General features: G+C 42.8%; 1 protein-coding gene across 1 annotated transcript in view; it reads left to right on the forward strand.

Moving 5' to 3' along the window:
* Nucleotides 1-24,594, forward strand: part of LOC133549631 (keratin, type I cytoskeletal 18-like) — a 57,930-nt gene that overhangs the window by 9,215 nt on the left and 24,121 nt on the right. Inside the window, exons 2-4 of the mRNA XM_061895259.1 lie at nucleotides 13,289-13,502; nucleotides 17,972-18,382; nucleotides 21,126-21,208. Coding sequence (XP_061751243.1) covers nucleotides 17,981-18,382; nucleotides 21,126-21,208 — 485 coding nt within the window. The 5' untranslated portion in view covers nucleotides 13,289-13,502; nucleotides 17,972-17,980. The remainder of the gene's footprint in view (nucleotides 1-13,288; nucleotides 13,503-17,971; nucleotides 18,383-21,125; nucleotides 21,209-24,594) is intronic.

The raw sequence follows: 24,594 nt of genomic DNA on the forward strand, positions 1-24,594 counted from the left end.
CTTGATTCATGTCAAAGATTGCCCAAAATACGTGATATTATCACTAATCAAGAAATTGTTTATTATGCCTGATATGTTTATAGAATGTTAAGTGAGAATGATCCCTGGGGATTTTACATTGGGGTCTAGTGGTGCACTACCACGCCAGTTTCGCCAGATGGCAGTGTTGTAAAAACAAAGCTTGTTAAATTAACAGGAATAAGTGTCGAATCTTAACAGAATGGACCAACAATTGCGTGGAATGTTGATTAGGTGATCAATCTTAACTCACGGATGTCAAATCCACCTGCATCCATTTGCTTAATACAACACTGGAATTGAAACAGGAATTCAGAACATTCAGCAAGGGGTTCTCACACCTCATTACCAAGGTTATAGAATAATAATTGATTAAAAATGCAGTAACCCCTCCCTGCGATGAGGTGGCGACTTGTCCGGGGTGTACACCGCCTTCCGCCCGATTGTAGCTGAGATAGGCGCCAGCGACCCCAAAAGGGAATAAGCGGTAGGAAATGGATGGATGGGTGATTAAAAATGTTAAGTCAAATACTTATCTTACTGCTAAATGAGAGTGTGAATGTTGTCTGTCTATCTGTGTTGGCCCTGCGATGAGGTGGCGACTTGTCCAGGGTGTACCCCGCCTTCCGTCCGATTGTAGCTGAGATAGGCGCCAGTGCCCCCCGTGACCCCGAAAGGGAATAAGCGGTAGAAAATGGATGGATGGATAAATGCTACTAATCCGTTTGGGACAAATGGTGCAGTGCCTCAAGACATCCAGCAGATGGCAATGGCGGCCAACAATGTAGTTTACATTTAAAACCCTTTAAAACTTGTTTTTGTTTAGCATCACGGATGTTAAATAATTGTTTGAAACAAAAACAAAGGAACATTAAGGAAGTGAGAAGTCTAAAATAAACACTAACTTCCCGCATACAAACAGACCGTTCAACTGCAAGTTCCCAATATCAAACTTAGATTTCAGTTGTTTCTGGACCTTGGGAGCCTTCACCTGAGACCTGTTCCTGGCAAAATGCCTTCCACCTTCAACAAGGAGACACAGGGTGGCGCTCCAACTCTCTGGCAGTCACTGGGTGGGAGACAAGAGCAAGGCCCCGTTACTACTGTATTATTTTTTAACGTGAATATATAATTAAATGTTTATTCCATAGCCTCTTCCCTACAAGCCTGTCTCGCAGGTTTCCCTGCTCCTCAGGGGATTTTTTTCCAAATATAGTCGAGGTTTCTGTGGCTTATCCGTTATACCGGGGTAGAGCGGAATACACTAAAAAACAGAGGCTATTTCACCCTTCAAGCCTGTTTCAAATTTCCCTGTGTGGAGGGGGGCGTGGCCTGCGGGCCTGCAGCAGACCGGGCTGTGCCAGGACCGGCCTCAGTCAGTGACAGGTGTGTAGGTGGCCCAGGTGGGCCTTGTTATCTAATCACCTGTCGCTCTGTATAAGCAGCAGCTGGGAGGAGAGATGTTGTTGGAGCGGAAGGGGAGCTGGTGTGAGAGCGAGAGTGGGACTGAAAGAGACGAAAAGAAAATTGCTGGAAAGCAACCTGAAGACATTATGACTGAATAAAACTGTACTGTAACCCTGAAATGGGCTCTCATGTCAGTGCCTGGTGGTCTGAGGAACCCCCTGAAGGGCAACCTCCACACCGTGATTTTCAGGGGATTTTTTTCCAAGTATAGTCAAGGTTTCTGTGGTTTACCTGTTATATAAAATGCTCAATACCAGGGTAGAGCGGAATATACGTTAGCCTCTGCGTTTTTCCCCGACCTATTTCATCCCTACAAGCCAGTTTCGCAGGTTTCCCGGCTCTTCAGGGGATTTTTTTCCAAATATAATCAAGGTTTCTGTGGTTTATCCGTTATACTGGGTTAGAGTGGAATATATGTTAGGTCGGGAAAAAACACAGAGGCTATTTCTTTCCTACAAGCCTGTTTCGCAGGTTTCCCTGCTCTTCAGGGGATTTTTCCCCCCCCTACAGTTATCAGTGCACTATATCATAAATATCAATCAATGTTTATTTATGTAGCCCTAAATCACAAGTGTTTCAAAGGGCTGCACAAGCCACAACATCCTCAGTTCAGATCCCACATCAGGGCAAGGAGAAACTCAACCCAGTGGGATGACAATTAGAAACCTTGGAGAGGACCACAGATGTGGGTGACCAATGCTTCTACTGAGGTAGCATCTCTAGCTGTTACCAGGAGGGCATTCCAGAGCACTGGAGCCCCAATAGAAAACGCTCTATAGCCCGCAGACTTGTTTTGGGCTCTGGGAATCACTAAGCCGGAGTTCTTTGAACGCAGATTTCTTACATATGGTACAATACAAATCAGCAAAATAGGATGGTGTCAGGTTCAAACACTGATGACATCCATGAATCAGACAAGAAGCAAGGAACCATGCAGAGACAAAGTTCAATTTAGCTCATGAGGAGAACGCATGGCGCTGCACACTTAGTCACAGTTTTGCCCTACGCTCTAAGGTTCAGCTTCCGTGTCCCTCTATTTATTCAGGAGTTTCATAGTCAACATCACTGAGGCCACCTCTGAAAGGACTGGTCACATATATTTTGCTAAGCAGGTCCAGTACGCACAATACGTGACGGAATGTGCTGGGGGCCTTGTGATTTCGCCTTGTCTCTGCTTTGTCTGTCGTCTTATCTGCGTTGAGGTCCTGGAAGTCCTCAGCCGTGTGATTTCACCTTGTCTCTGCTTCGTCTTCGTGTTGTCATCTTATCTGTGTCGACGTCCTGGAAGTCCTTGGCTGTTAGCGGGCTAAAGCAATGATAACATCTGCGGCTGAGGCCACCCCTCGGACTAGAAGTTTCGTCCTTGCATTGATTCAAAAGTCTAACTTGAGCACGATAACTAATAACTATAGCAACGGACTTTAAGCATTCTAAAGTATTAGTGATTCCCAGAGCCCAAAAAAAGTCTGCGAGCTATAGCGCGTTTTCTATTCGGGCTCCAGTACTCCGGAATGTTAGAGATGCTACCTCGGTAGAAGCATTTAATTTCCATCTTAAAACTCATTTGTATACTCTAGCCTTTAAATAGAGCCCCCTTTTCAGACCAGTTGATCTGCCTTTTCTTTTCTCCTCTGCCCCCCTCTCCCTCGTGGAAGGGCTGCGGGGGACACTGGTCCGGTGGCCATGGATGAAGTGCTGGGTGTCCAGAGTTGGGACCCGGGATGGACCGCTTGCATGTGCATCGGTTGGGGACATCTCTGCGCTGCTGACCCGTCTCCGCTTGGGATGGTCTCCTGCTGGCTCCACTATGGACGGGACTCTCACTATATTAGATCAACTATGGACTGGACTTTCTTTATTATGTCGGATCCACTACGGACTGGACTCTCACTATTATGTCAGATCCACTATGGACTGAACTCTCACTATTATGTTGGATCCACTATGGACTTGACTCTCATTAATATGCTAGAGCCACTATGGACTGGACTCTCACTATTATGTTAGATCCACTATGGACTGGACTTTGTCACTATTATGTTAGATCCACTATGGACTGGACTCTCACTATTATGTTGGATCCACTATGGACTGGACTCTCATTATTATGTTCGAAATACTATGGACTGGACTCTAGCTATTATGTTAGATCCACTATGGACTGGACTCTCGCTATTATGTTAGATCCACTACGGACTGGACTCTCGCTATTATGTCAGATCCACTATGGACTGGACTCTCACTATTATGTTAGTTAGATCCGCTACGGACTGGACACTCACTATTATGTTAGACCCACTCTGGACTGGACTCTCACTATTATGTCGGATCCACTATGGACTAGACTCTCACTATTATGTTAGATCCACTATGGACTGGACTTTCTTTATTATGTTGGATCCACTATGGACTGGACTCTCACTATTATGTCAGATCCACTATGGACTGAACTCTCACTATTATGCTAGATCTACTATGGACTGGACTCTCACTATTATGCTAGATCCACTATGGACTGGACTCTGTCACTATTATGTTAGATCCACTATGGACTGGACTCTCACTATTATGCTAGATCCACTATGGACTGGACTCTCACTATTATGTTAGACCCACTATGGACTGGACTCTTCACTATTATGCTAGATCCACTCTGGACTGGACTCTCGCTATTATGTTAGGTCCACTATGGACTGGACTCTCTCACTATTATGTTAGAGCCACTATGGACTTGACTCTCACTTTTAGATCCACAATGGACTGGACCCTCACTATTATGTTAGATCCACTATGGACTGGACTCTCTCTATTATGTTAGATCCACTATGGACTGGACTCTCACTATTATGTTAGACCCACTATGGACTGGACTCTCACTATTATGCTAGATCCACTATGGACTGGACTCTCACTATTATGTTAGATCCACTATGGACTGGACTCTCACTTTTATGTTGGATCCACTATGGACTGGACTCTCACTTTTATGTTGGATCCACTATGGAGTGGACTCTCACACTATTATGTTAGAGCCACTATGGACTTGACTCTCACTTTTAGATCCACAATGGACTGGACCCTCACTATTATGTTAGATCCACTATGGACTGGACCCTCATTCTTATGTTACATCCACTATGGACTGGATTATGTTGGATCCGCTATGGACTGGACTCTCTCACTGGTATGTTAGATCCACTATGGACTGGACTTTCACAATATTATGTAAGACCCACTCGACATCCATTGCTCTCGGTCTCTCCTAGGGTTGTGGGGTTGGGGGGTTGCCCACATATACGCTCCTCTCCAAGGTTTCTCATAGTCATTGTCATCGACGTCCCATTGGGGTGAGTTTTTCCCTTGCCCTTATGTGGGCTCTTTGCCGCGGATGTCGTTGTGGCTTGTGCAGCCCTTTGAGACACCTGTGATTTAGGGCTATATAAATAAACATTGATTGATTGATAAAGTTTGTGTGACAATATAGACATGATTACTCTGACAGATGGAGCTAGACGGTGAAGTACTTTGATACGTAAACACAGTGTCTGAGATCATAAAGAGCTACTGTAGGTAGATAAAAATATGAGGCTCAGGGGACTATTTTACAGGAAGTGTAAGTCAATACGTGGTCCAACTAGAACAGTCAACATGGTAACGCAAACCAGGTTTCCAGTTCAGCCGGATACGCCCTTTTATTTTCTCAGGGGTCTTGGCTTTCTTCTCATTCTCTGGCCCTCATTGTTCCTCTGCTCGCGTCCTTTTTCTCACCGGGCCCCTCGGGGCTGTGGACCTACACTAAATGTCTACGGCAGACCTGGGCACATTAAGGCCCAGGTCCATTGAGCTTTTCCATCAAGTCCAGTCCATAGTGGATTTAACAAAATAGTGAGAGTCCAGTCCATAGTGGATTTAACAAAATAGTGAGAGTCCAGTCCATAGTGGATCTAAATAATAGTGAGAGTCCAGTCCATAGTGGATCTAACATAATAGTGAGAGTCCAGTCCATAGTAGATCTAACATAACAGTGGGAGTCCAGTCCATAGTAGATCTAATATAATAGTGAGAGTACAGTCCATAGTGGATCTAACATAATAGTGAGAGTACAGTCCATAGTGGATCTAACATAACAGTGGGAGTCCAGTCCATAGTAGATCTAACATAAACTTGTGAGAGTCCATCCCATAGTGGATCTAATATAATAGTGAGAGTCCATCCCATAGTGGATCTAACATAATAGTGAGAGTCCATCCCATAGTGGATCTAACATAATAGTGAGAGTCCAGTCCATAGTGGATCTAACATAATAGTGAGAGTCCAGTCCATAGTGGATCTAACATAATAGTGAGATTCCAGTCCATAGTGGATCTAATATAATAGTGAGAGTCCCGTCCATAGTGGATCTAACATAATAGTGAGAGTCCAGTCCATAGTGGATCTAACATAATAGTGAGAGTCCAGTCCATAGTGGATCTAACATAATAGTGAGATTCCGGTCCATAGTGGATCTAACATAATAGTGTGAGAGTCCAGTCCATAGTGGATCTAACATAATAGTGAGATTCCGGTCCATAGTGGATCTAACATAATAGTGGGAATCCAGTCCATAGTGGATCTAACATAATAGTGGGAATCCAGTCCATAGTGGATCCAACATAAAATTGTGAGAGTCCCGTCCATAGTGGATCTAACATAATAGTGAGAGTCCAGTCCATAGTGGATCTAACATAATAGTGAGAGTCCAGTCCATAGTGGATCTAACATAATAGTGAGAGTCCAGTCCATAGTGGATCTAACATAATAGTGAGATTCCGGTCCATAGTGGATCTAGCATAATAGTGAGAGTCCAATCCATAGTGGATCTAACATAATAGTGTGAGAGTCCAGTCCATAGTGGATCCAACATAATAGTGAGATTCCGGTCCATAGTGGATCTAACATAATAGTGGGAATCCAGTCCATAGTGGATCTAACATAATAGTGGGAATCCAGTCCATAGTGGATCCAACATAAAATTGTGAGAGTCCCGTCCATAGTGGATCTAACGTAATAGTGAGAGTCCAGTCCATAGTGGATCTAACATAATAGTGAGATTCCGGTCCATAGTGGATCTAGCATAATAGTGAGAGTCCAATCCATAGTGGATCTAACATAATAGTGTGAGAGTCCAGTCCATAGTGGATCCAACATAATAGTGAGAGTCCAGTCCATAGTGGATCTAACATAATAGTGAGATTCCGGTCCATAGTGGATCTAGCATAATAGTGAGAGTCCAATCCATAGTGGATCTAACATTATAGTGTGAGATTCCGGTCCATAGTGGATCTAACATAATAGTGGGAATCCAGTCCATAGTGGATCTAACATAATAGTGGGAATCCAGTCCATAGTGGATCCAACATAAAATTGTGAGAGTCCCGTCCATAGTGGATCTAACATAATAGTGAGAGTCCAGTCCATAGTGGATCTAACATAATAGTGAGAGTCCAGTCCATAGTGGATCTAACATATTTATGAGAATCCAGTCCATAGTGGATCTAGCATGATAGTGAGAGTTCAGTCCATATTGGATCCAACATAATAGTGAGAGTCCAGTCCATCGTTGATCCAACATAATAGTGAGAGTCCAGTCCATAGTGGATCCAACACAAATCTGGGCAAATTGAGGCCCGGGGGCCACATGCGGCCCGTTGAGCTTTTCAATCTGGCCCGCCGGACCTTCCAAAATAATCTTTTTAGATCTTTAAGATGAAAAGTGTATCTGCCATTTTAATGTGCTGTCATATTTTCTAATGACCGTAAGTCTTCAACTATGGAAAGTAGTTCAATGGTTGGAATCTGTGCTTATGGATGATATACCAGTTACTATGGTAATCTAATTAGTTACTATGGTAATCTAATTAGTTACTATGACTCAGACGAGGCACCAAGCAGTGTGGGCGGGAAGCGTTTCCAAAGACGCGGAAGGAGATTTTCACAACAAAGTTCTAAAGCTATTGAATAGAATAGAAAGTACTTTATTGATCCCTGGGGGAAATTCATCAAATACTGTATATCAGATTGTTGGTGGGTTTATTGTGTATCTTCACCTTCATATTTCACTGTTTGTTGCATTTTTGTGGCATTTCACTTGATTGTGAAGGGGGTATGACTTTCATATTTTGTCAATATTCAGTGTTTTATCATTCGTAGAAAAATGTAAAAAATTCCATTCCGTTTTTTAAGGCGGTCTGTCATATTTTTTGCATTCAATCAGACATTATTGTGAGGTTTTGTATTAGTGTTCCTAAAAATATATATACCGGCCGAGTCAAAAATAATTGCCCAGGCTTGGTCTACAGTGGACTGCTTGATTGAGGATTTGTGTGTCCAAAACGGACTGGAATACGTTCCCATAGACCAGGCCTGGGCGATTACTTTTGACTCGGCCAGTATATATATTTTTAAGAACACTAATACAAAACCTCACAATAGTGTCTGATTGAATGCTAAAAATACTATAACAGACCGCCTTAAACGGAATGGAATTTTTTACATTTTTCTACGAATGATAAAACATTGAAAATTGACAAAATATGAACGTCACATTTCCCTGGTCTACGGGAACGGAGGACACAGTGGACCGCTTAATTGAGGATTTGTGTGTCTAAAACGGACTGGAATACGTTCCCGTAGACCAGGCCTGGGCAATTACTTTCGACTCGGCCAGTATATATATTTTTAGGAACATTAATACAAAACCTCACAATAATGTCTGATTGAATGCTAAAAATATTATGACAGACCCCCTTAAAAAACGGAATGGAATTTTTTTAATTTTTCAGTGTTTTATCATTCGTAGAAAAATGTAAAAAATTACATTCCGTTTTTTAAGGCGATCCGTCATATTTTTAGCATTCAATCAGACATTATTGTGAGGTTTTGTATTAGTGTTCCTAAAAATAGATATACCGGCCTGGTCTACAGTGGACTGCTTGATTGAGGATTTGTGTGTCCAAACCGGACTGGAATACGTTCCCGTAGAGCAGGCAATTACTTTTGACTCGGCCAGTATATATATTTTTAGGAACACTAATACAAAACCTCACAATAATGTCTGATTGAATGCTAAAAATATTATAACAGACCGCCTTAAACGGAATGGAATTTTTCTACATTTTTCAGTGTTTTATCATTCGTAGAAAAATGTAAAAAATTCCATTCCGTTTTTTAAGGCGGTCTGTCATAACGTTTTTAGCTTTCAATCAGACAATATTGTGAGGTTTTGTATTAGTGTTCCTAAAAATATATATACTGGACTGGTCTACAGTGGACTGCTTGATTGAGGATTTGTGTGTCCAAAACGGACTGGAATACGTTCCCGTAGACCAGGCCTGGGCAATTACTTTTGACTCGGCCAGTATATATATTTTTAGGAACACTAATACCAAACCTCACAATAATGTCTGATTGAATGCTAAAAATATTATGACAGACCGCCTTAAAAAACGGAATGGAATGTTTTACATTTTTCTACATTTTTCAGTGTTTTATCATTCGTAGAAAAATGTAAAACATTCTATTCCGTTTTTTAAGGCGGTCTGTCATATTTTTAGCATTCAATCAGACATTATTGTGAGGTTTTGTATTATTGTTCCTAAAAATATATATACTGGCCGAGTCAAAAGTAATTGCCTGGTCTACGGGAACCGAGGACACAGTGGACCGCCTGATTGAGGATTTGTGTGTCCAAACCGGACTGGAATACGTTCCCGTAGACCAGGCCTGGGCAATTACTTTTGACTCGACCGGTATATCTATTTTTAGGAACACTAATACAAAACTTCACAATAATGTCTGATTGAAAGCTAAAAACGTTATGACAGACCGCCTTAAAAAACGGAATGGAATTTTTCTACATCTTTCAGTGTTTTATCATTCGTAGAAAAATGTAAAAAATTCCATTCCGTTTTTTAGGCGGTCTGTCATATTTTTAGCATTCAATCAGACATTATTGTGAGGTTTTGTATTAGTGTTCCTAAAAATAGATATACCGGCCGAGTCAAAAATAATTGCCCAGGCCTGGTCTACAGTGGACCGCTTGATTGAGGATTTGTGTGTCCAAACTGGACTGGAATACGTTCCCGTAGACCAGGCCTGGGCAATTACTTTTGACTCGGCCAGTGTATATATTTTTAGGAACACTAATATAAAACCTCACAATAATGTCTGGTTGAATGCTCAAAATATTATGACAGACCGCCTTAAAAAACGGAATGGAATTTTTTACATTTTTCTACATTTTTCAGTGTTTTATCATTCGTAGAAAAATGTAAAAAATTCCATTCTGTTTTTCAAGGCAGTCTGTCATAACGTTTTTAGCATTCAATCAGACATTATTGTGAGGTTTTGTATTTGTGTTCCTAAAAATATATATACCGGCCGAGTCAAAAGTAATTGCCTGGTCTACGGGAACCGAGGACACAGTGGATCGCTTAATTGAGGATTTGTGTGTCCAAACCGGACTGGAATACGTTCCCGTAGACCAGACCTGGGCAATTACTTTGTACTCGGCCAGTATATATATTTTTAGGAACACTAATACAAAACCTCACAATAATGTCTGATTGAATGCTAAAAATATTATGACAGACCGCCTTAAAAAACTAAATGGAATTTTTTACATTTTTCTACATTTTTCAGTGTTTTATCATTCGTAGAAAAATGTAAAAAATTCCATTCCGTTTTTTAGGCGGTCTGTCATATTTTTAGCATTCAATCAGACATTATTGTGAGGTTTTGTATTAGTGTTCCTAAAAATAGATATACCGGCCGAGTCAAAAATAATTGCCCAGGCCTGGTCTACAGTGGACCGCTTGATTGAGGATTTGTGTGTCCAAACTGGACTGGAATACGTTCCCGTAGACCAGGCCTGGGCAATTACTTTTGACTCGGCCAGTGTATATATTTTTAGGAACACTAATACAAAACCTCACAATAATGTCTGATTGAATGCTAAAAATATTATGACAGACCGCCTTAAACGGAATGGAATTTTTTACATTTTTCTACGAATGATAAAACATTGAAAATTGACAAAATATGAACGTCACACTTCCCTGGTCTACGGGAACGGAGGACACAGTGGACTGCTTAATTGAGGATTTGTGTGTCTAAACCGGACTGGAATACGTTCCCGTAGACCAGGCCTGGGCAATTACTTTCGACTCGGCCAGTATATATATTTTTAGGAACATTAATACAAAACCTCACAATAATGTCTGATTGAATGCTAAAAATATTATGACAGACCCCCTTAAAAAACGGAATGGAATTTTTTTAATTTTTCAGTGTTTTATCATTCGTAGAAAAATGTAAAAAATTCCATTCCGTTTTTTAAGGCGATCCGTCATATTTTTAGCATTCAATCAGACATTATTGTGAGGTTTTGTATTAGTGTTCCTAAAAATAGATATACTGGCCGAGTCAAAAGTAATTGCCCAGGCCTGGTCTACGGGAACGGAGGACACAGTGGACCGCCTGATTGAGGATTTGTGTGTCCAAACCGGACTGGAATACGTTCCCGTAGACCAGGCCTGGGCAATTACTTTTGACTCGGCCAGTATATATATTTTTAGGAACACTAATACAAAACCTCACAATAATGTCTGATTGAATGCTAAAAATATTATAACAGACCGCCTTAAACGGAATGGAATTTTTTACATTTTTCTACGAATGATAAAACATTGAAAATTGACAAAATATGAACGTCACACTTCCCTGGTCTACGGGAACGGAGGACACAGTGGACTGCTTAATTGAGGATTTGTGTGTCTAAACCGGACTGGAATACGTTCCCGTAGACCAGGCCTGGGCAATTACTTTCGACTCGGCCAGTATATATATTTTTAGGAACATTAATACAAAACCTCACAATAATGTCTGATTGAATGCTAAAAATATTATGACAGACCCCCTTAAAAAACGGAATGGAATTTTTTTAATTTTTCAGTGTTTTATCATTCGTAGAAAAATGTAAAAAATTACATTCCGTTTTTTAAGGCGATCCGTCATATTTTTAGCATTCAATCAGACATTATTGTGAGGTTTTGTATTAGTGTTCCTAAAAATAGATATACCGGCCTGGTCTACAGTGGACTGCTTGATTGAGGATTTGTGTGTCCAAACCGGACTGGAATACGTTCCCGTAGAGCAGGCCTGGGCAATTACTTTTGACTCGGCCAGTGTATATATTTTTAGGAACACTAATACAAAACCTCACAATAATGTCTGATTGAATGCTAAAAATATTATAACAGACCGCCTTAAAAAACGGAATGGAATTTTTCTACATTTTTCAGTGTTTTATCATTCGTAGAAAAATGTAAAAAATTCCATTCCGTTTTTTAAGGCGGTCTGTCATAACGTTTTTAGCTTTCAATCAGACAATATTGTGAGGTTTTGTATTAGTGTTCCTAAAAATAGATATACCGGCCTGGTCTACAGTGGACTGCTTGATTGAGGATTTGTGTGTCCAAACCGGACTGGAATACATTCCCGTAGACCAGGCCTGGGCAATTACTTTTGACTCGGCCAGTGTATATATTTTTAGGAACACTAATATAAAACCTCACAATAATGTCTGGTTGAATGCTCAAAATATTATGACAGACCGCCTTAAAAAACGGAATGGAATTTTTTACATTTTTCTACATTTTTCAGTGTTTTATCATTCGTAGAAAAATGTAAAAAATTCCATTCTGTTTTTCAAGGCAGTCTGTCATAACGTTTTTAGCATTCAATCAGACATTATTGTGAGGTTTTGTATTTGTGTTCCTAAAAATATATACACTGGCCGAGTCAAAAGTAATTGCCTGGTCTACGGGAACCGAGGACACAGTGGACTGCTTAATTGAGGATTTGTGTGTCCAAACCGGACTGGAATACGTTCCCGTAGACCAGGCCTGGGCAATTACTTTTGACTCGGCCAGTGTATATATTTTTAGGAACACTAATACAAAACCTCACAATAATGTCTGATTGAATGCTAAAAATATTATGACAGACCGCCTTAAACGGAATGGAATTTTTTACATTTTTCAGTGTTTTATCATTCGTAGAAAAATGTAAAACATTCTATTCCGTTTTTTAAGGCGGTCTGTCATAATATTTTTAGCATTCAATCATACATTATTGTGAGGTTTTGTATTAGTGTTCCTAAAAATATATATACTGGCCGAGTCAAAAATAATTGCCTGGTCTACGGGAACCGAGGACACAGTGGACCGCTTGATTGAGGATTTGTGTGTCCAAACCGGACTGGAATACGTTCCCGTAGACCAGGCCTGGGCAATTACTTTTGACTCGGCCAGTGTATATATTTTTAGGAACACTAATACAAAACCTCACAATAATGTCTGATTGAATGCTCAAAATATTATGACAGACCGCCTTAAAAAACGGAATGGAATTTTTTACATTTTTCTACATTTTTCAGTGTTTTATCATTCGTAGAAAAATGTAAAAAATTCCATTCTGTTTTTTAAGGCAGTCTGTCATAATATTTTTAGCATTCAATCATACATTATTGTGAGGTTTTGTATTTGTGTTCCTAAAAATATATATACTGGCCGAGTCAAAAGTAATTGCCTGGTCTACGGGAACGGAGGACACAGTGGATCGCTTAATTGAGGATTTGTGTGTCCAAACCGGACTGGAATACGCTTTGGAAGCCAACAAGTATGTAGTTCTCACATCCTGCTGACAATGAACTAGTCTTCCAAGTTTGAAGGTTGCACTGTCTGCGTTTACTTCTTACCTCCAGGGTGTCATGTTGCATCCTACCTCCTCCCTGTCTCTGCAACCTGGGATTGGACAGGGGACGGCGGTGTCTCCACCCCCCAACCCCCGTGGGCGGGGAGGAGAGCGGTGATCCTCTGCAGCCGGACTCACCTGCAAAAACCTGGTCCACGGGCGAGGACGTCTTTCTGCAGCATCCAGGCTGGAACAGTTGACCTGAACCGGAACACCATAATCATGTAAGTATTTATTATATAAAAAAAAAGGTGACATGATTGCAATAATGTCAGGGTTTAAAAAGTTGCATCACTAAGGAAGCGCTTCTTTTGTTTCTTTGCATGCTTATGGAAAAAACTAAACCTCACAAACATTTTTTTTTTTTTAGCATTTTGTAAGAGTTTTTTATGACTTTGTGTGGATTGTTTAGCCTTCGTGGAGGTCCTGCCATTCCGCTTCAACGGGGTTGTCCCTAAGACCTTAGTCATGCGTGGCGAATTATGCAAATTACAGTTGCCATTGTGAATAGACAATACGTCCAATCTCCATTCTTTTCCTCATCTGAAAAGCACAGAAATATTTCTGACTTAAAAAGAACGGTGATTTGAGTGAAGTGAATTATATTTATATAGCGCTTTTCTAGAGTGACTCAAAGCGCTTTACATAGTGAAACCCAATATCTAAGTTACATTTTTAAAGCAGTGTGGGTGGCACTGGGAGCAGGTGGGTCAAGTGTCTTGCCCCAGGACATATAATATATGCGTATTGTACACACACACATACAGTGGGGCAAACAAATATTTAGTCAGCCACCGATTGTGCAAGTTCTCCCACTTAAAATGATGACGGAGGTCTGTAATTTTATCATAGGTACACTTCAACTGTCCCCTTAGCATAAAAACAGCCCCAAAGCATGATGTTTCCACCCCTATGCTTCACAGTAGGTATGGTGTTCTTGGGATGCAACTCAGTATTCTTCTTCCTCCAAACACGACGAGTTGAGTTTATACCAAAATGGATACATGGATGATACAGCAGAGGATTGGGAGAATGTCATGTGGTCAGATGAAACCAAAATGGAACTTTTTTTTGGTATAAACTCAACTCGTCGTGTTTGGAGGAAGAAGAATACTGAGTTGCATCCCAAGAACACCATTCCTACTGTGAAGCATGGGGGTGGAAACATCATGCTTTGGGGCTGTTTTTCTGCTAAGGGGACAGGACGATTGATCCGTGTTAAGGAAAGAATGAATGGGGCCATGTATCGTGAGATTTTGAGCCAAAACCTCCTTCCATCAGTGAGAGCTTTGAATGGTTGACCAAATACTTATCTTCCACCATAACTTACAAATAAATTCTTTAAAATTCCTACAATGTTAATTCCTGGATTTTTTTTTCACATTCTGTCTCTCACAGTTGAAGTGTACCTATGATGAAAATGACAGACCTCTGTCATCATTTTAAGAGGGAGAACTTGCACAATCGTTGGCTAACTAAATACTTATTTGCCCCACTGTAAGTGAATGCAACAGCCACACAGGTCACACTGAGGGTGGCTGTATAAACAAGTTTTAACACTGTTACAAATATGCGGCACACTGTCAACCCACACCAAACAAGAATGACAAACACGTTTCGGGAGAACATCTGCACCGTAGCACAACATAAACACAACAGAACAAATACCCAGAAACCCTTGCAGCACTAACTCTTCCCACCCACCTCATTATTTTATTTTGAAATTTATTAGCCTGTGGAAAAATAATGTTGATATTTGCCTCAGAAGGCTGCAAATAGAAAAGAGGCATTCCATTTATTTAAATTGTATTTAATATACCATTGATGTTTTTTTGTTTGTTTTTTGAAATTTGATTTTGCACTATTAAGTTATGTAAGCGTTGCTTGTTCCATATTCAGTGTTAAAGCAAATCAGTGTAGCAAACTGAGCAATAATTAACGTTTTATTCATGCACTTTCTTTTGCTACTTGAAGGCTTGAATGTTTGATTAATTGATTATTGTTTTTTTATTTTCAAATTCATGATTAACCGGTGGAAAAAGTTTGATATTTACCTCAGAAGGCTGCAAATAGAAAAGAGGCATTACATTTTTATTTAAATTTTATTTGATATATGCCATTGATGCTTTTTAATTATTATTAAAATTATTATTAGAAACTCTATTTTGCATGTCACTATAAAGTTATATAAGCCTTGCTTGTTCAATATTCAATGCAAAACTTGTTTGGATCCCTATTAAAAAGGTTAATTTGTTCAACCTTGGTTCAGTTTGAAATTTTGGCCCACTCTGTATTTGAGTTTGACACATTTTCTTTGCTCGATTATCTAATGGACATGCACTATATACTGTATCTACAAATTTCTTCTTATTAGTCTAAAAAAACGTCATTGTTTATTATTGTCCACCCATGCTTTTCCCAAGATACCAACGTTTGTGCACTTTTTTTAATAGGAAGAATGTCATTTAGTTGGAAACAACCCGAAACACTGCTCAGTGGCCTAGTGGTTAGAGTGTCCGCCCTGAGATTGGTAAAACGTGAGTTCAAACCCCGGCCGAGTCAAACCAAAGACTATAAAAATGGGACCCATTACACTCGGCATAAAGCGTTGGAATTGGGGCTTAATCACCAAAAATGATTCCCGGGCGTGGCCACCGCTGCTGCTCACTGCTCCCCTCACCTCCCAGGGAGTGATCAAGGGTGATGGGTCGAATGCAGACAATAATTCCACCACACCTAGTGTATGTGACAATCATTGCTACTTTAACAAAAAAAAAATCTATTTCTCAGTTGTAATACCCTTTTCCACCACTTGTGGCAGCAATGACTTTATCAAACAAACAGAAGAAGTCTAATGCTGAAGTCAAAAATAAGTTTTTAAGCGCAAAAACTGACTAAAGTGGTGGAGCTGTGTTTTAATTTGCACTATAATATTATTGAGAGTTTTATTAAAGAACATATTCATTATACATTTTGTTTACTCACTTTAGCACAACATAATTGTATCTAAATGTATTTTTTGGGCCCTGCGATGATGTGGCGACTTGTCCAGGGTGTACGCCGCCTTCCGCCCAATTGTAGCTGAGATAGGCACCAGCGACCCCAAAGGGAATAAGCGGTAGAAAATAGATGGGTGGATGGATGTATTGTTAGTCCCTCCCAGCTCATCCAGTATATTTGATTAGTGTTAGAATAATCGTATCTAAGTTATTACAAATCTTTGTGTTACATTGAGTTCCCGGCGAGAGCACAAAAGCTGCCTTTATCCTACCAAGCAAAAGGCTTGTAAAACTCCACTGTGTAGGATGGGAAGCAACATGAAGGTGTTCTGTTTCTTTCATGTATTGTAGTGAAGTGAATTATATTTAAATAGCGCTTTTCTCAAGTGACTCAAAGCGCTTTTAGATTGTGAAACCCAATATGTAAGTTACATTTAAAACCAGTGCGGGTGGCATTGGAAGCAGGTGGGTAAGGTGTCTTGCCCAAGGACACAACGGCAGTGACTAGGATGGTGCAAGCGGGGATCGGACCTGCAACCCTCAAGTTGCTGGCACGGCCGCTCTATCAACTGAGCTATACCGTCAACAGAAATATATTGTTCTGACCCAAGAACTACAAAAGTGAAGAGAAAGCAGGACCAGACTCCCCTCCAGGCACCGCTTCTTTGAACGGTTTACGATCTTTTCTGTGAACTGTTTACGACCCTCATCCCTTTAGAAAACAGCTGTAATCAGAGATAGTCCAAATAAAAGAGGTGGCATACAATCTTTTGCCAGAGCGTGGTGGAACTGTGCAAAGAGTGTAGTCCAGACGTTTCTCCTCAAATTGAGCCAAATTTTATTCTGTCTCTGTTTAATTCTTTGCTTCTTGTCTTGTTTAGTAAATGTCATCAGTGTTTGAACCTACAATTAGTTCTTCGAATCCATCCATCCATCTTCTTCCGCTTATCCGAGGTCGGGTCGCGGGGGCAGCAGCCTAAGCAGGGAAGCCCAGACTTCCCTCTCCCCAGCCACTTCGTCTAGCTCTTCCCGGGGGATCCCGAGGCGTTCCCAGGCCAGCCGGGAGACATAGTCTTCCCAACGTGTCCTGGGTCTTCCCCGTGGTCTCCTACCGGTTGGACGTGCCCTAAACACCTCCCTAGGGAGGCGTTCGGGTGGCATCCTGACCAGATGCCCGAACCACCTCATCTGGCTCCTCTCCATTTGGAGGAGCAGCGGCTTTACTTTGAGTTCCTCCCGGATGGCAGAGCTTCTCACCCTATCTCTAAAGGAGAGAGGAAACTCATTTGGGCCGCTTGTACCCGTGATCTTATCCTTTCGGTCATGACCCAAAGCTCATGACCATAGGTGAGGATGGGAACGTAGATCGACCGGTAAATTGAGAGCTTTGCCTTCCGGCTCAGCTCCTTCTTCACCACAACGGATCGGTACAATGTCCGCATTACTGAATTAGTTCTTATTTTTTCCAATTTGCCTGACCTAAGCCTAAGGTTTATGTGGTAAATAAATAATTTTTGTGATGAACACATGCTCTCAAAACATTTGACACGGTTGTAAACTGTTAGTAATTTAGATTATTGAATATGATTTAAAATCAAGAGTGAGAATTCAGTGTTAATATTTATAGTGGAAAGGTCGGGTCAAAAAGGTTAAGAACCCCTGCCTTACAGTGTATTATATTTCTTACCTTGCAGCGGTACAGGATGGCCTCGACGCTCTCTGTGCGCAGCTACTCTGTCCGCCAGCCGTCCTTCTCCAGCATGTCAGTGAGGGACGGCGGGCGCAGCAGCGTCCGCTCCAAAGCCCAATTCCCCTCCCTGTCCACCGCTGGCTCCTTGTCGCTGTCCCGCTCCGTCTCGGTGGGCAACGGACTCAACCTGCTGGGCACGGGCCTCTCGCTCAACGGCCGGACGCCGGCCGCCAGCGAGAAGGAGACCATGCAGGGCCTCAACGACCGGCTGGCCAACTACCTGGACAAGGTGCGCTCGCTGGAGAGGTCCAACGCCGAGCTGGAGGTCAAGATCAAGCAGCTGATGATGGAGAGGGCGCCCAAAGGCCACGACATCGAGGGCATGATGGCGCAGGCCCACGCCATCGGGCAGGAGGTGAGTGTGTGACACCGTTAGACTCTGATCTGTCCATTCAAAAACAAGAGCACTCATCAGTTTTCACACACACACACTGTCCTATTAATACCACTATTCTACAATAGCCCTAAATCATTAGATAACAAGGCCCACCTGGGCCATCTACGCACCTGTCGCTGTCTTCGAGGCCGGGCCTCCCTCCACGGTGCTGCTTCAGACTCAATCAATTAATTAATCAATGTTGATTTATATAGCCCTAAATCGTAAGTGTCTCAAAGGGCTGCACAAGCCACAGCGACATCCCCGGTTCAGAGCCCACATAAAAGCAAGGAAAAACTCACAACCCAGTGGGATGTCAATGTGAATGATTATGAGAAACCTTGGAGAGGATTGCAGATTTGCCGGACCCCCCACACACCCCACCCTCCTCTAGGGGAGACCACATGCAATGGACGTCGAGTGGGTCTAACATAATATTGTGAAAGTTCAGTCCATAGTGGATCTAACATAATAGTGAGATTCCAGTCCATAGTGGATCTAACATAATAGTGATAGTCCAGTCCATAGTGGGGCCAGCAGGAGACCATCCCGAGCATAGACGGGTCAGTAGCGCAGAGATGTCCCCAAACGATGCACAGGCGAGCGTTCCACCCCGGATCCCGACTCTGGACAGACAGCATTTCATCCATGGCCACCGGACCTGTGCCCCCCCCCTTCCACAAGAGAGAGGGGGGGCAGCTTGGAATTTGGGACGCGATAAGGGCTTTTTTGCAGATACCAATCCAAACGTGTCCTGGGTCTTGCCCGTGGCCTCCTAGCGGTCGGACATGCCCGAAACACCTCCCTAGGGAGGCGTTCGAGTGGCATCCTGAGCAGATGTCCGAACCACCTCATCTGGCTCCTCTCCATGTGGAGGAGCAGCGGATTTACTCTAAGGGATAGCCCCACCACCCAGCGGAGGAAAATAATTTCAGCCGCTTGTACCCGTGATTTTGTCCTTTCGGTCATGACCCAAAGCTAATGACCGTAGGTGAGGATTGGAACGTAAATTGAGAGCTTTGCCTTACGGCTCAGCTCCTTCTTCACCACAACGGATCGATACAGCGTCCGCATTACTGAAGACGTCGCAACAACCCGCCTGTCAATCTCACGATCCACTCTTCCCTCACTCGTGAACAAGACTTTGAGGTACTTGAACTCCTCCACTTGGGGCAGGGTCTCCTCCCCAACCCGGAGATGGCACTCCACCCTTTTCTGGGCGAGAACTATGGACTCGGACTTGGAGATGCTGATTCTCATCCCAACGGCCTCACACTCTGCTGCGAACCGATCCAGTGAGAGCTGAAGTTCTTGGCCAGATGAAGCTATCAGGACCACATCATCTGCAAAAAGCAGAGACCGAATCCTGCAGCCACCAAACCGGATCCCCTCAACGCCCTGACTGCGCCTAAAATATCTGTCCATGAAAGTTATGACCAGAATCGGTGACAAAGGGCAGCCTTGGCGGAGTCCAACCCTCACTGGAAACGTGTTCGACTTACTGCCAGCAATGCGGACCAAGCTCCGACACTGATCATACAGGGAGTGGAACGCCACAATCTGACAGTCCGATACCCCATACTCTCTGAGCACTCCCCACGGTCGAATGTCTTCTCAAAGTCCACAAAGCACATGTAGACTGGTTGGGCAAACTCCCATGCACCCTTAAGGACCCTGCCGAGAGTATAGCGCTGGTCCACAGTTCCACGACCAGGACGAAAACCACACTATTCCTCCCGAATCTGAGGTTGGACTATCCGACGTAGCCTCCTCTCCAGTACACCTGAATAGACCTAACTTGTCGAATTTTTAATAATATAAGAGGTGCTGATTCTCATCCCAATCGCCTCACACTCTGCTGCGAACCGATCCAGTGAGAGCTGAAGTTCTTGGCCAGATGAAGCTATCAGGACCACATCATCTGCAAAAAAGCAGGGACCGAATCCTGCAGCCACCTAACCGGAACCCCTCAACGCCCTGACTGCGCCTAGAATATCTGTCCATAAAAGTTATGAACAGAATCTGTGACAAAGGACAGCCTTGGCGGAATCCAACCCTCACTGGAAAAGTGTCCAACTTACTGCCAGCAATGCGGACCAAGCTCTGACACTGATCTTACAGGGAGTGGACCGCTGCAATCCGATACCCCATACTCTCTAAGCACTCCCCATGGTCGAATGTCTTCTCAAAGTCCACAAAGCACATGTAGACTGGAAGGGCAAACTCCCATGCACCCTCAAGAACCCTGCCGAGAGTATAGAGCTGGTCCACAGTTCCACGACCAGGACGAAAACCACACTATTCCTCCCGAATCCGAGGTTGGACTATCCGATGTAGCCTCCTCTCCAGTACACCTGAATAAACCTAACTTGTTGAATTTTTGATAATATAAGAGGTGCTGATTCTCATCCCAGTCGCTTCACACTCTGCTGCTAACCGATCCAGTGAGAGCTGAAGACCCTGGCCACTTTTTGACTCGATACCGATAATTTCCGATAGTACATTTAAAGCATTTATCAGCCATCTCTACAACCTATATAATTGATAATGAAATCCAGAGCCAATTTCATACATGATTCGCTGCTACAAGCGGCCAGAACTGCCATGTGGCCCTCCATGAAAACCAGTTTGACATCCCTTCATCCAAACTTTCACCGCAACCCACCAAGCCGTTCACATTTCAAGCTCCGATAAAGCCTAACCCATTTGTTGCGTCCCTCAGGTGAGGAAGAGGAACCTGGAGAACGCACGCCTCATGCTGGAGATCGACAACGCCAGGCTGGCGGCCGACGACTTCAGGGTCAAGTGAGTGATGGCGTCTGCCTTCTCGAACCCGCCTGGAAGCGTTCACACGGGAGCGCCAGGCTGCCGAGCGGCGTTAATAAATGACTTTTCCGCCGGTCCGCGAAGTGACGGTCCGCATTCCCAAACCGCGCCTCCGGACGGGAGACCGGTGGCAGGTGACGGACGGCGCCGATATAGGGGCCGAGTTGACGTATTTCACGAAGCCTCGATGGTATGTCCGCCGCGCTGACGTGAGGGACGTAAGACACGGATTGGGGGTGATTTGTGGCGTTGGCAGCAAAGTGGCGAGTCCATCGTAAACATTGCACTCTGTCAACTGTTTCAGCTTGGCACCTGGCAGCCATGTTTAGGCCACAACTCAACAGACAAAGAACACTTTTACCTACATCAGGGGCGCCCACACTTTGTCTGCAGGCAAGATACTTATCTACCTCATTTAGATAGATAGTACTTTATTGATTCCTTCAGGAGAGTTCCTTCAGGAAAATAAAAATTCCAGCAGCAGTGTACAGAGTTGAGATCAATTTAAAGAAAAGTAAATAATGGGGGTTTAAATGGAAACAAAATAGAGAAATATTACAATAAGAATAAAAACTAAAAAGCAACAATGGGAATAAAAATATAACCGTAAAATAAGACTATAACAAGACAAAGTAGGCAGTAGTGACCATCAATCCATCAATGTTTATTTATATAGCCCCAAATCACAAATGTCTCAAAGGACTGCACAAATCATTACGACTACAACATCCTCGGAAGAACCCACAAAAGGGCAAGGAAAACTCACACCCAGTGGGCAGGGAGAATTCACATCCAGTGGGACGCCAGTGACAATGCTGACTATGAGAAACCTTGGAGAGGACCTCAGATGTGGGCAACCCCCCCCCTCTAGGGGACCGAAAGCAATGGATGTCGAGCGGGTCTAACATGATACTGTGAAAGTTCAATCCATAGTGGCTCCAAGACAGCAGTGAGAGTCCCGTCCATGTTATGAAAACGTATTGCACTGTTATTGTTTTGCATCCCCTGTCATCCTAGTACCCCCTGCCCCCCGCCCCAGAGAGGAGTTGAACAGTCTAATGGCGTGTGGGACAAAGGAGTTTTTGAGTCTATTAGTCCTGCACTTGGGATGAAGCAGTCTAGAACTGAACAGGCTCCTCTGTCTACTGATAACGCTATGCAATATTTCTTAACAAGTTAAAGGTGTTAAATGATAATACAAGCCTGTTTAAATAAATAAATGGGTTGTACTTGTATAGCGCTTTTCTACCTTCAAGGTACTCAAAGCGCTTTGACACTACTTCCGCATTTAGCCATTCACGCATTGATGGAGGGGAGCTGCCATGCAAGGCACTAACCAGCACCCATCAGGAGCAAGGGTGAAGTGTCTTGCTCAGGATGGTACTAGGTGGGGATTGAACCAGGGACCCTCGGGTTGCGCACGGCCACTCTCCCACTGCGCCACGCCGTCCCTTAACTTAACAATTAATTAATTAATTAATTAATTAACTTAACACAGTTAACTTATTGGGGTGTTACCATTTAGTGGTCAATTGTACGGAATATGTACTGTACTGTGCAATCTACTAATAAAAGTATCAATCAATCAGTATTACCTGATTCTAGGGCTGGGCGATATGGCCTTTTTTTTTTATATATCTCTATTTTTAGGCCATGTTGCGATACACGATATATATCTCAATATTTTGCCTTAGCCTTGAATAAAAACGTGATGCATATAATCACAGCAGTATGATGATTCTATGTGTCTTCATTCAAACTTTCTTCTTCATACTGCATTAGGGGCGGCATAGCTCGGTTGGTAGAGTGGCCGTGCCAGCAACTTGAGGGTTGCAGGTTCGATTCCCGCTTCCGCCATCCTAGTCACTGCCGTCGTGTCCTTGGGCAAGACACTTTACCCACCTGCTCCCAGTGCCACCCACACTGGTTTAAATGTAACTTAGATATTGGGTGTCACAATGTAAAGCGCTTTGAGTCACTAGAGAAAAGCGCTATATAAATATAATTCACTTCATATTAAAATATGCTACTTTTAAAATTTCATGCAGAGAGGGAAACCACTACTAAAAGTGTATTTATTAAACAGTTATTAAGCAGTGGCACAAACATTCATGTCATTTCCAAAACAAAAAGTGCAAGATTGTCTAAGACATTTGAAAGCAAGTCATGAGTGCACTTTTGTGCATGATGTCACTAAGATGACATATCAAAACAACACTAAATTAAAGAACGCCACTACTATAGTTTAAAACAAAGTGCACTTTTGTGCATGATGTCACACAAGATATTTCAATAACTGTCAATGAGCTGCATAATAGGAAATCAAATAGTGTTTGTCCTTCCCTATGTGGTAGGTTCCTGCGGACGTGATCCCCTTTTGTTGTTGACTATTTTTTTCATACGGTGTTAATCTGGAAATGGTTGCCTTGGCATTTTGATGGTGTGGCACCGAATGGCGATGTTCACATGCGGAGTAAGCACTCTTCATTCTCTAGCAGGTGACTTTTCAATTCATGCTACATATTAGCAGTAATGCTACTTTTTGTAGCAACGCTTTGACAAAATACGGTTGTCTGTTCGACATCTTCCCTCTTGAAGCCAAACCACCGCCAGACGATGGACCCCTGCTGTTTTTCTTGGGAATTAATTCTTCCTTCATTTGTTACCAGATTCGCACCTTCTTTCTCTCGTATTACCACTCGCACCACAGCTAATGTTACCCATGCCGCTACCTCTCTGCTCCGCGAGGGCGTATACGTATGTGACGTATGTAAACAGGTGCGCTTGTTTTATGTCTCTGTGAGAAGGAGATACAAGAAAGTGTGGGAAGAGCCTGTAGTGTAATGCCAGCAGCTAAAAGCAACTGCGTGAGAACATATACTCAAATAGTCATTTTCTATCACAGAGACAAACTTGTGATGTATCAAGTATATTGACATATCGCCCAGCCCTAGATGGCTACGCCAAAAAAAACGAAAGCAAAACTGAACTGGCTACAAAGTAAACAAAAACAGAATCCTGGACGACAGCAAAGACTTGCAAGTCGAACAGAAAGTACGTACATAGATGACGTGACAAACAAGTCTTGATTGCAAACATAAAGCAAATGCGGGGAAGAGCGCTCAACGGAAGGGAAAACATCAACAAAACAGGAAAAGCCACCAAAATAAGTGTGAACAAGGCCATGACAGTGGACCTAAAATGGACTTAAGTTCATTGTGAACAATTCCATCCATCCATCCATTTTTTACCGCTTATTCCCTTTTGGGGTCGCGGGGGGCGCTGGCGCCTATCTCAGCTACAATCGGGCGGAAGGCGGGGTACACCCTGGACAAGTCACCTTAGTGAACAACTGTGACTGGTAT

Source organism: Nerophis ophidion, linkage group LG01 (assembly GCF_033978795.1).
Source record: "Nerophis ophidion isolate RoL-2023_Sa linkage group LG01, RoL_Noph_v1.0, whole genome shotgun sequence".
Lineage (NCBI taxonomy): Eukaryota > Metazoa > Chordata > Actinopteri > Syngnathiformes > Syngnathidae > Nerophis > Nerophis ophidion.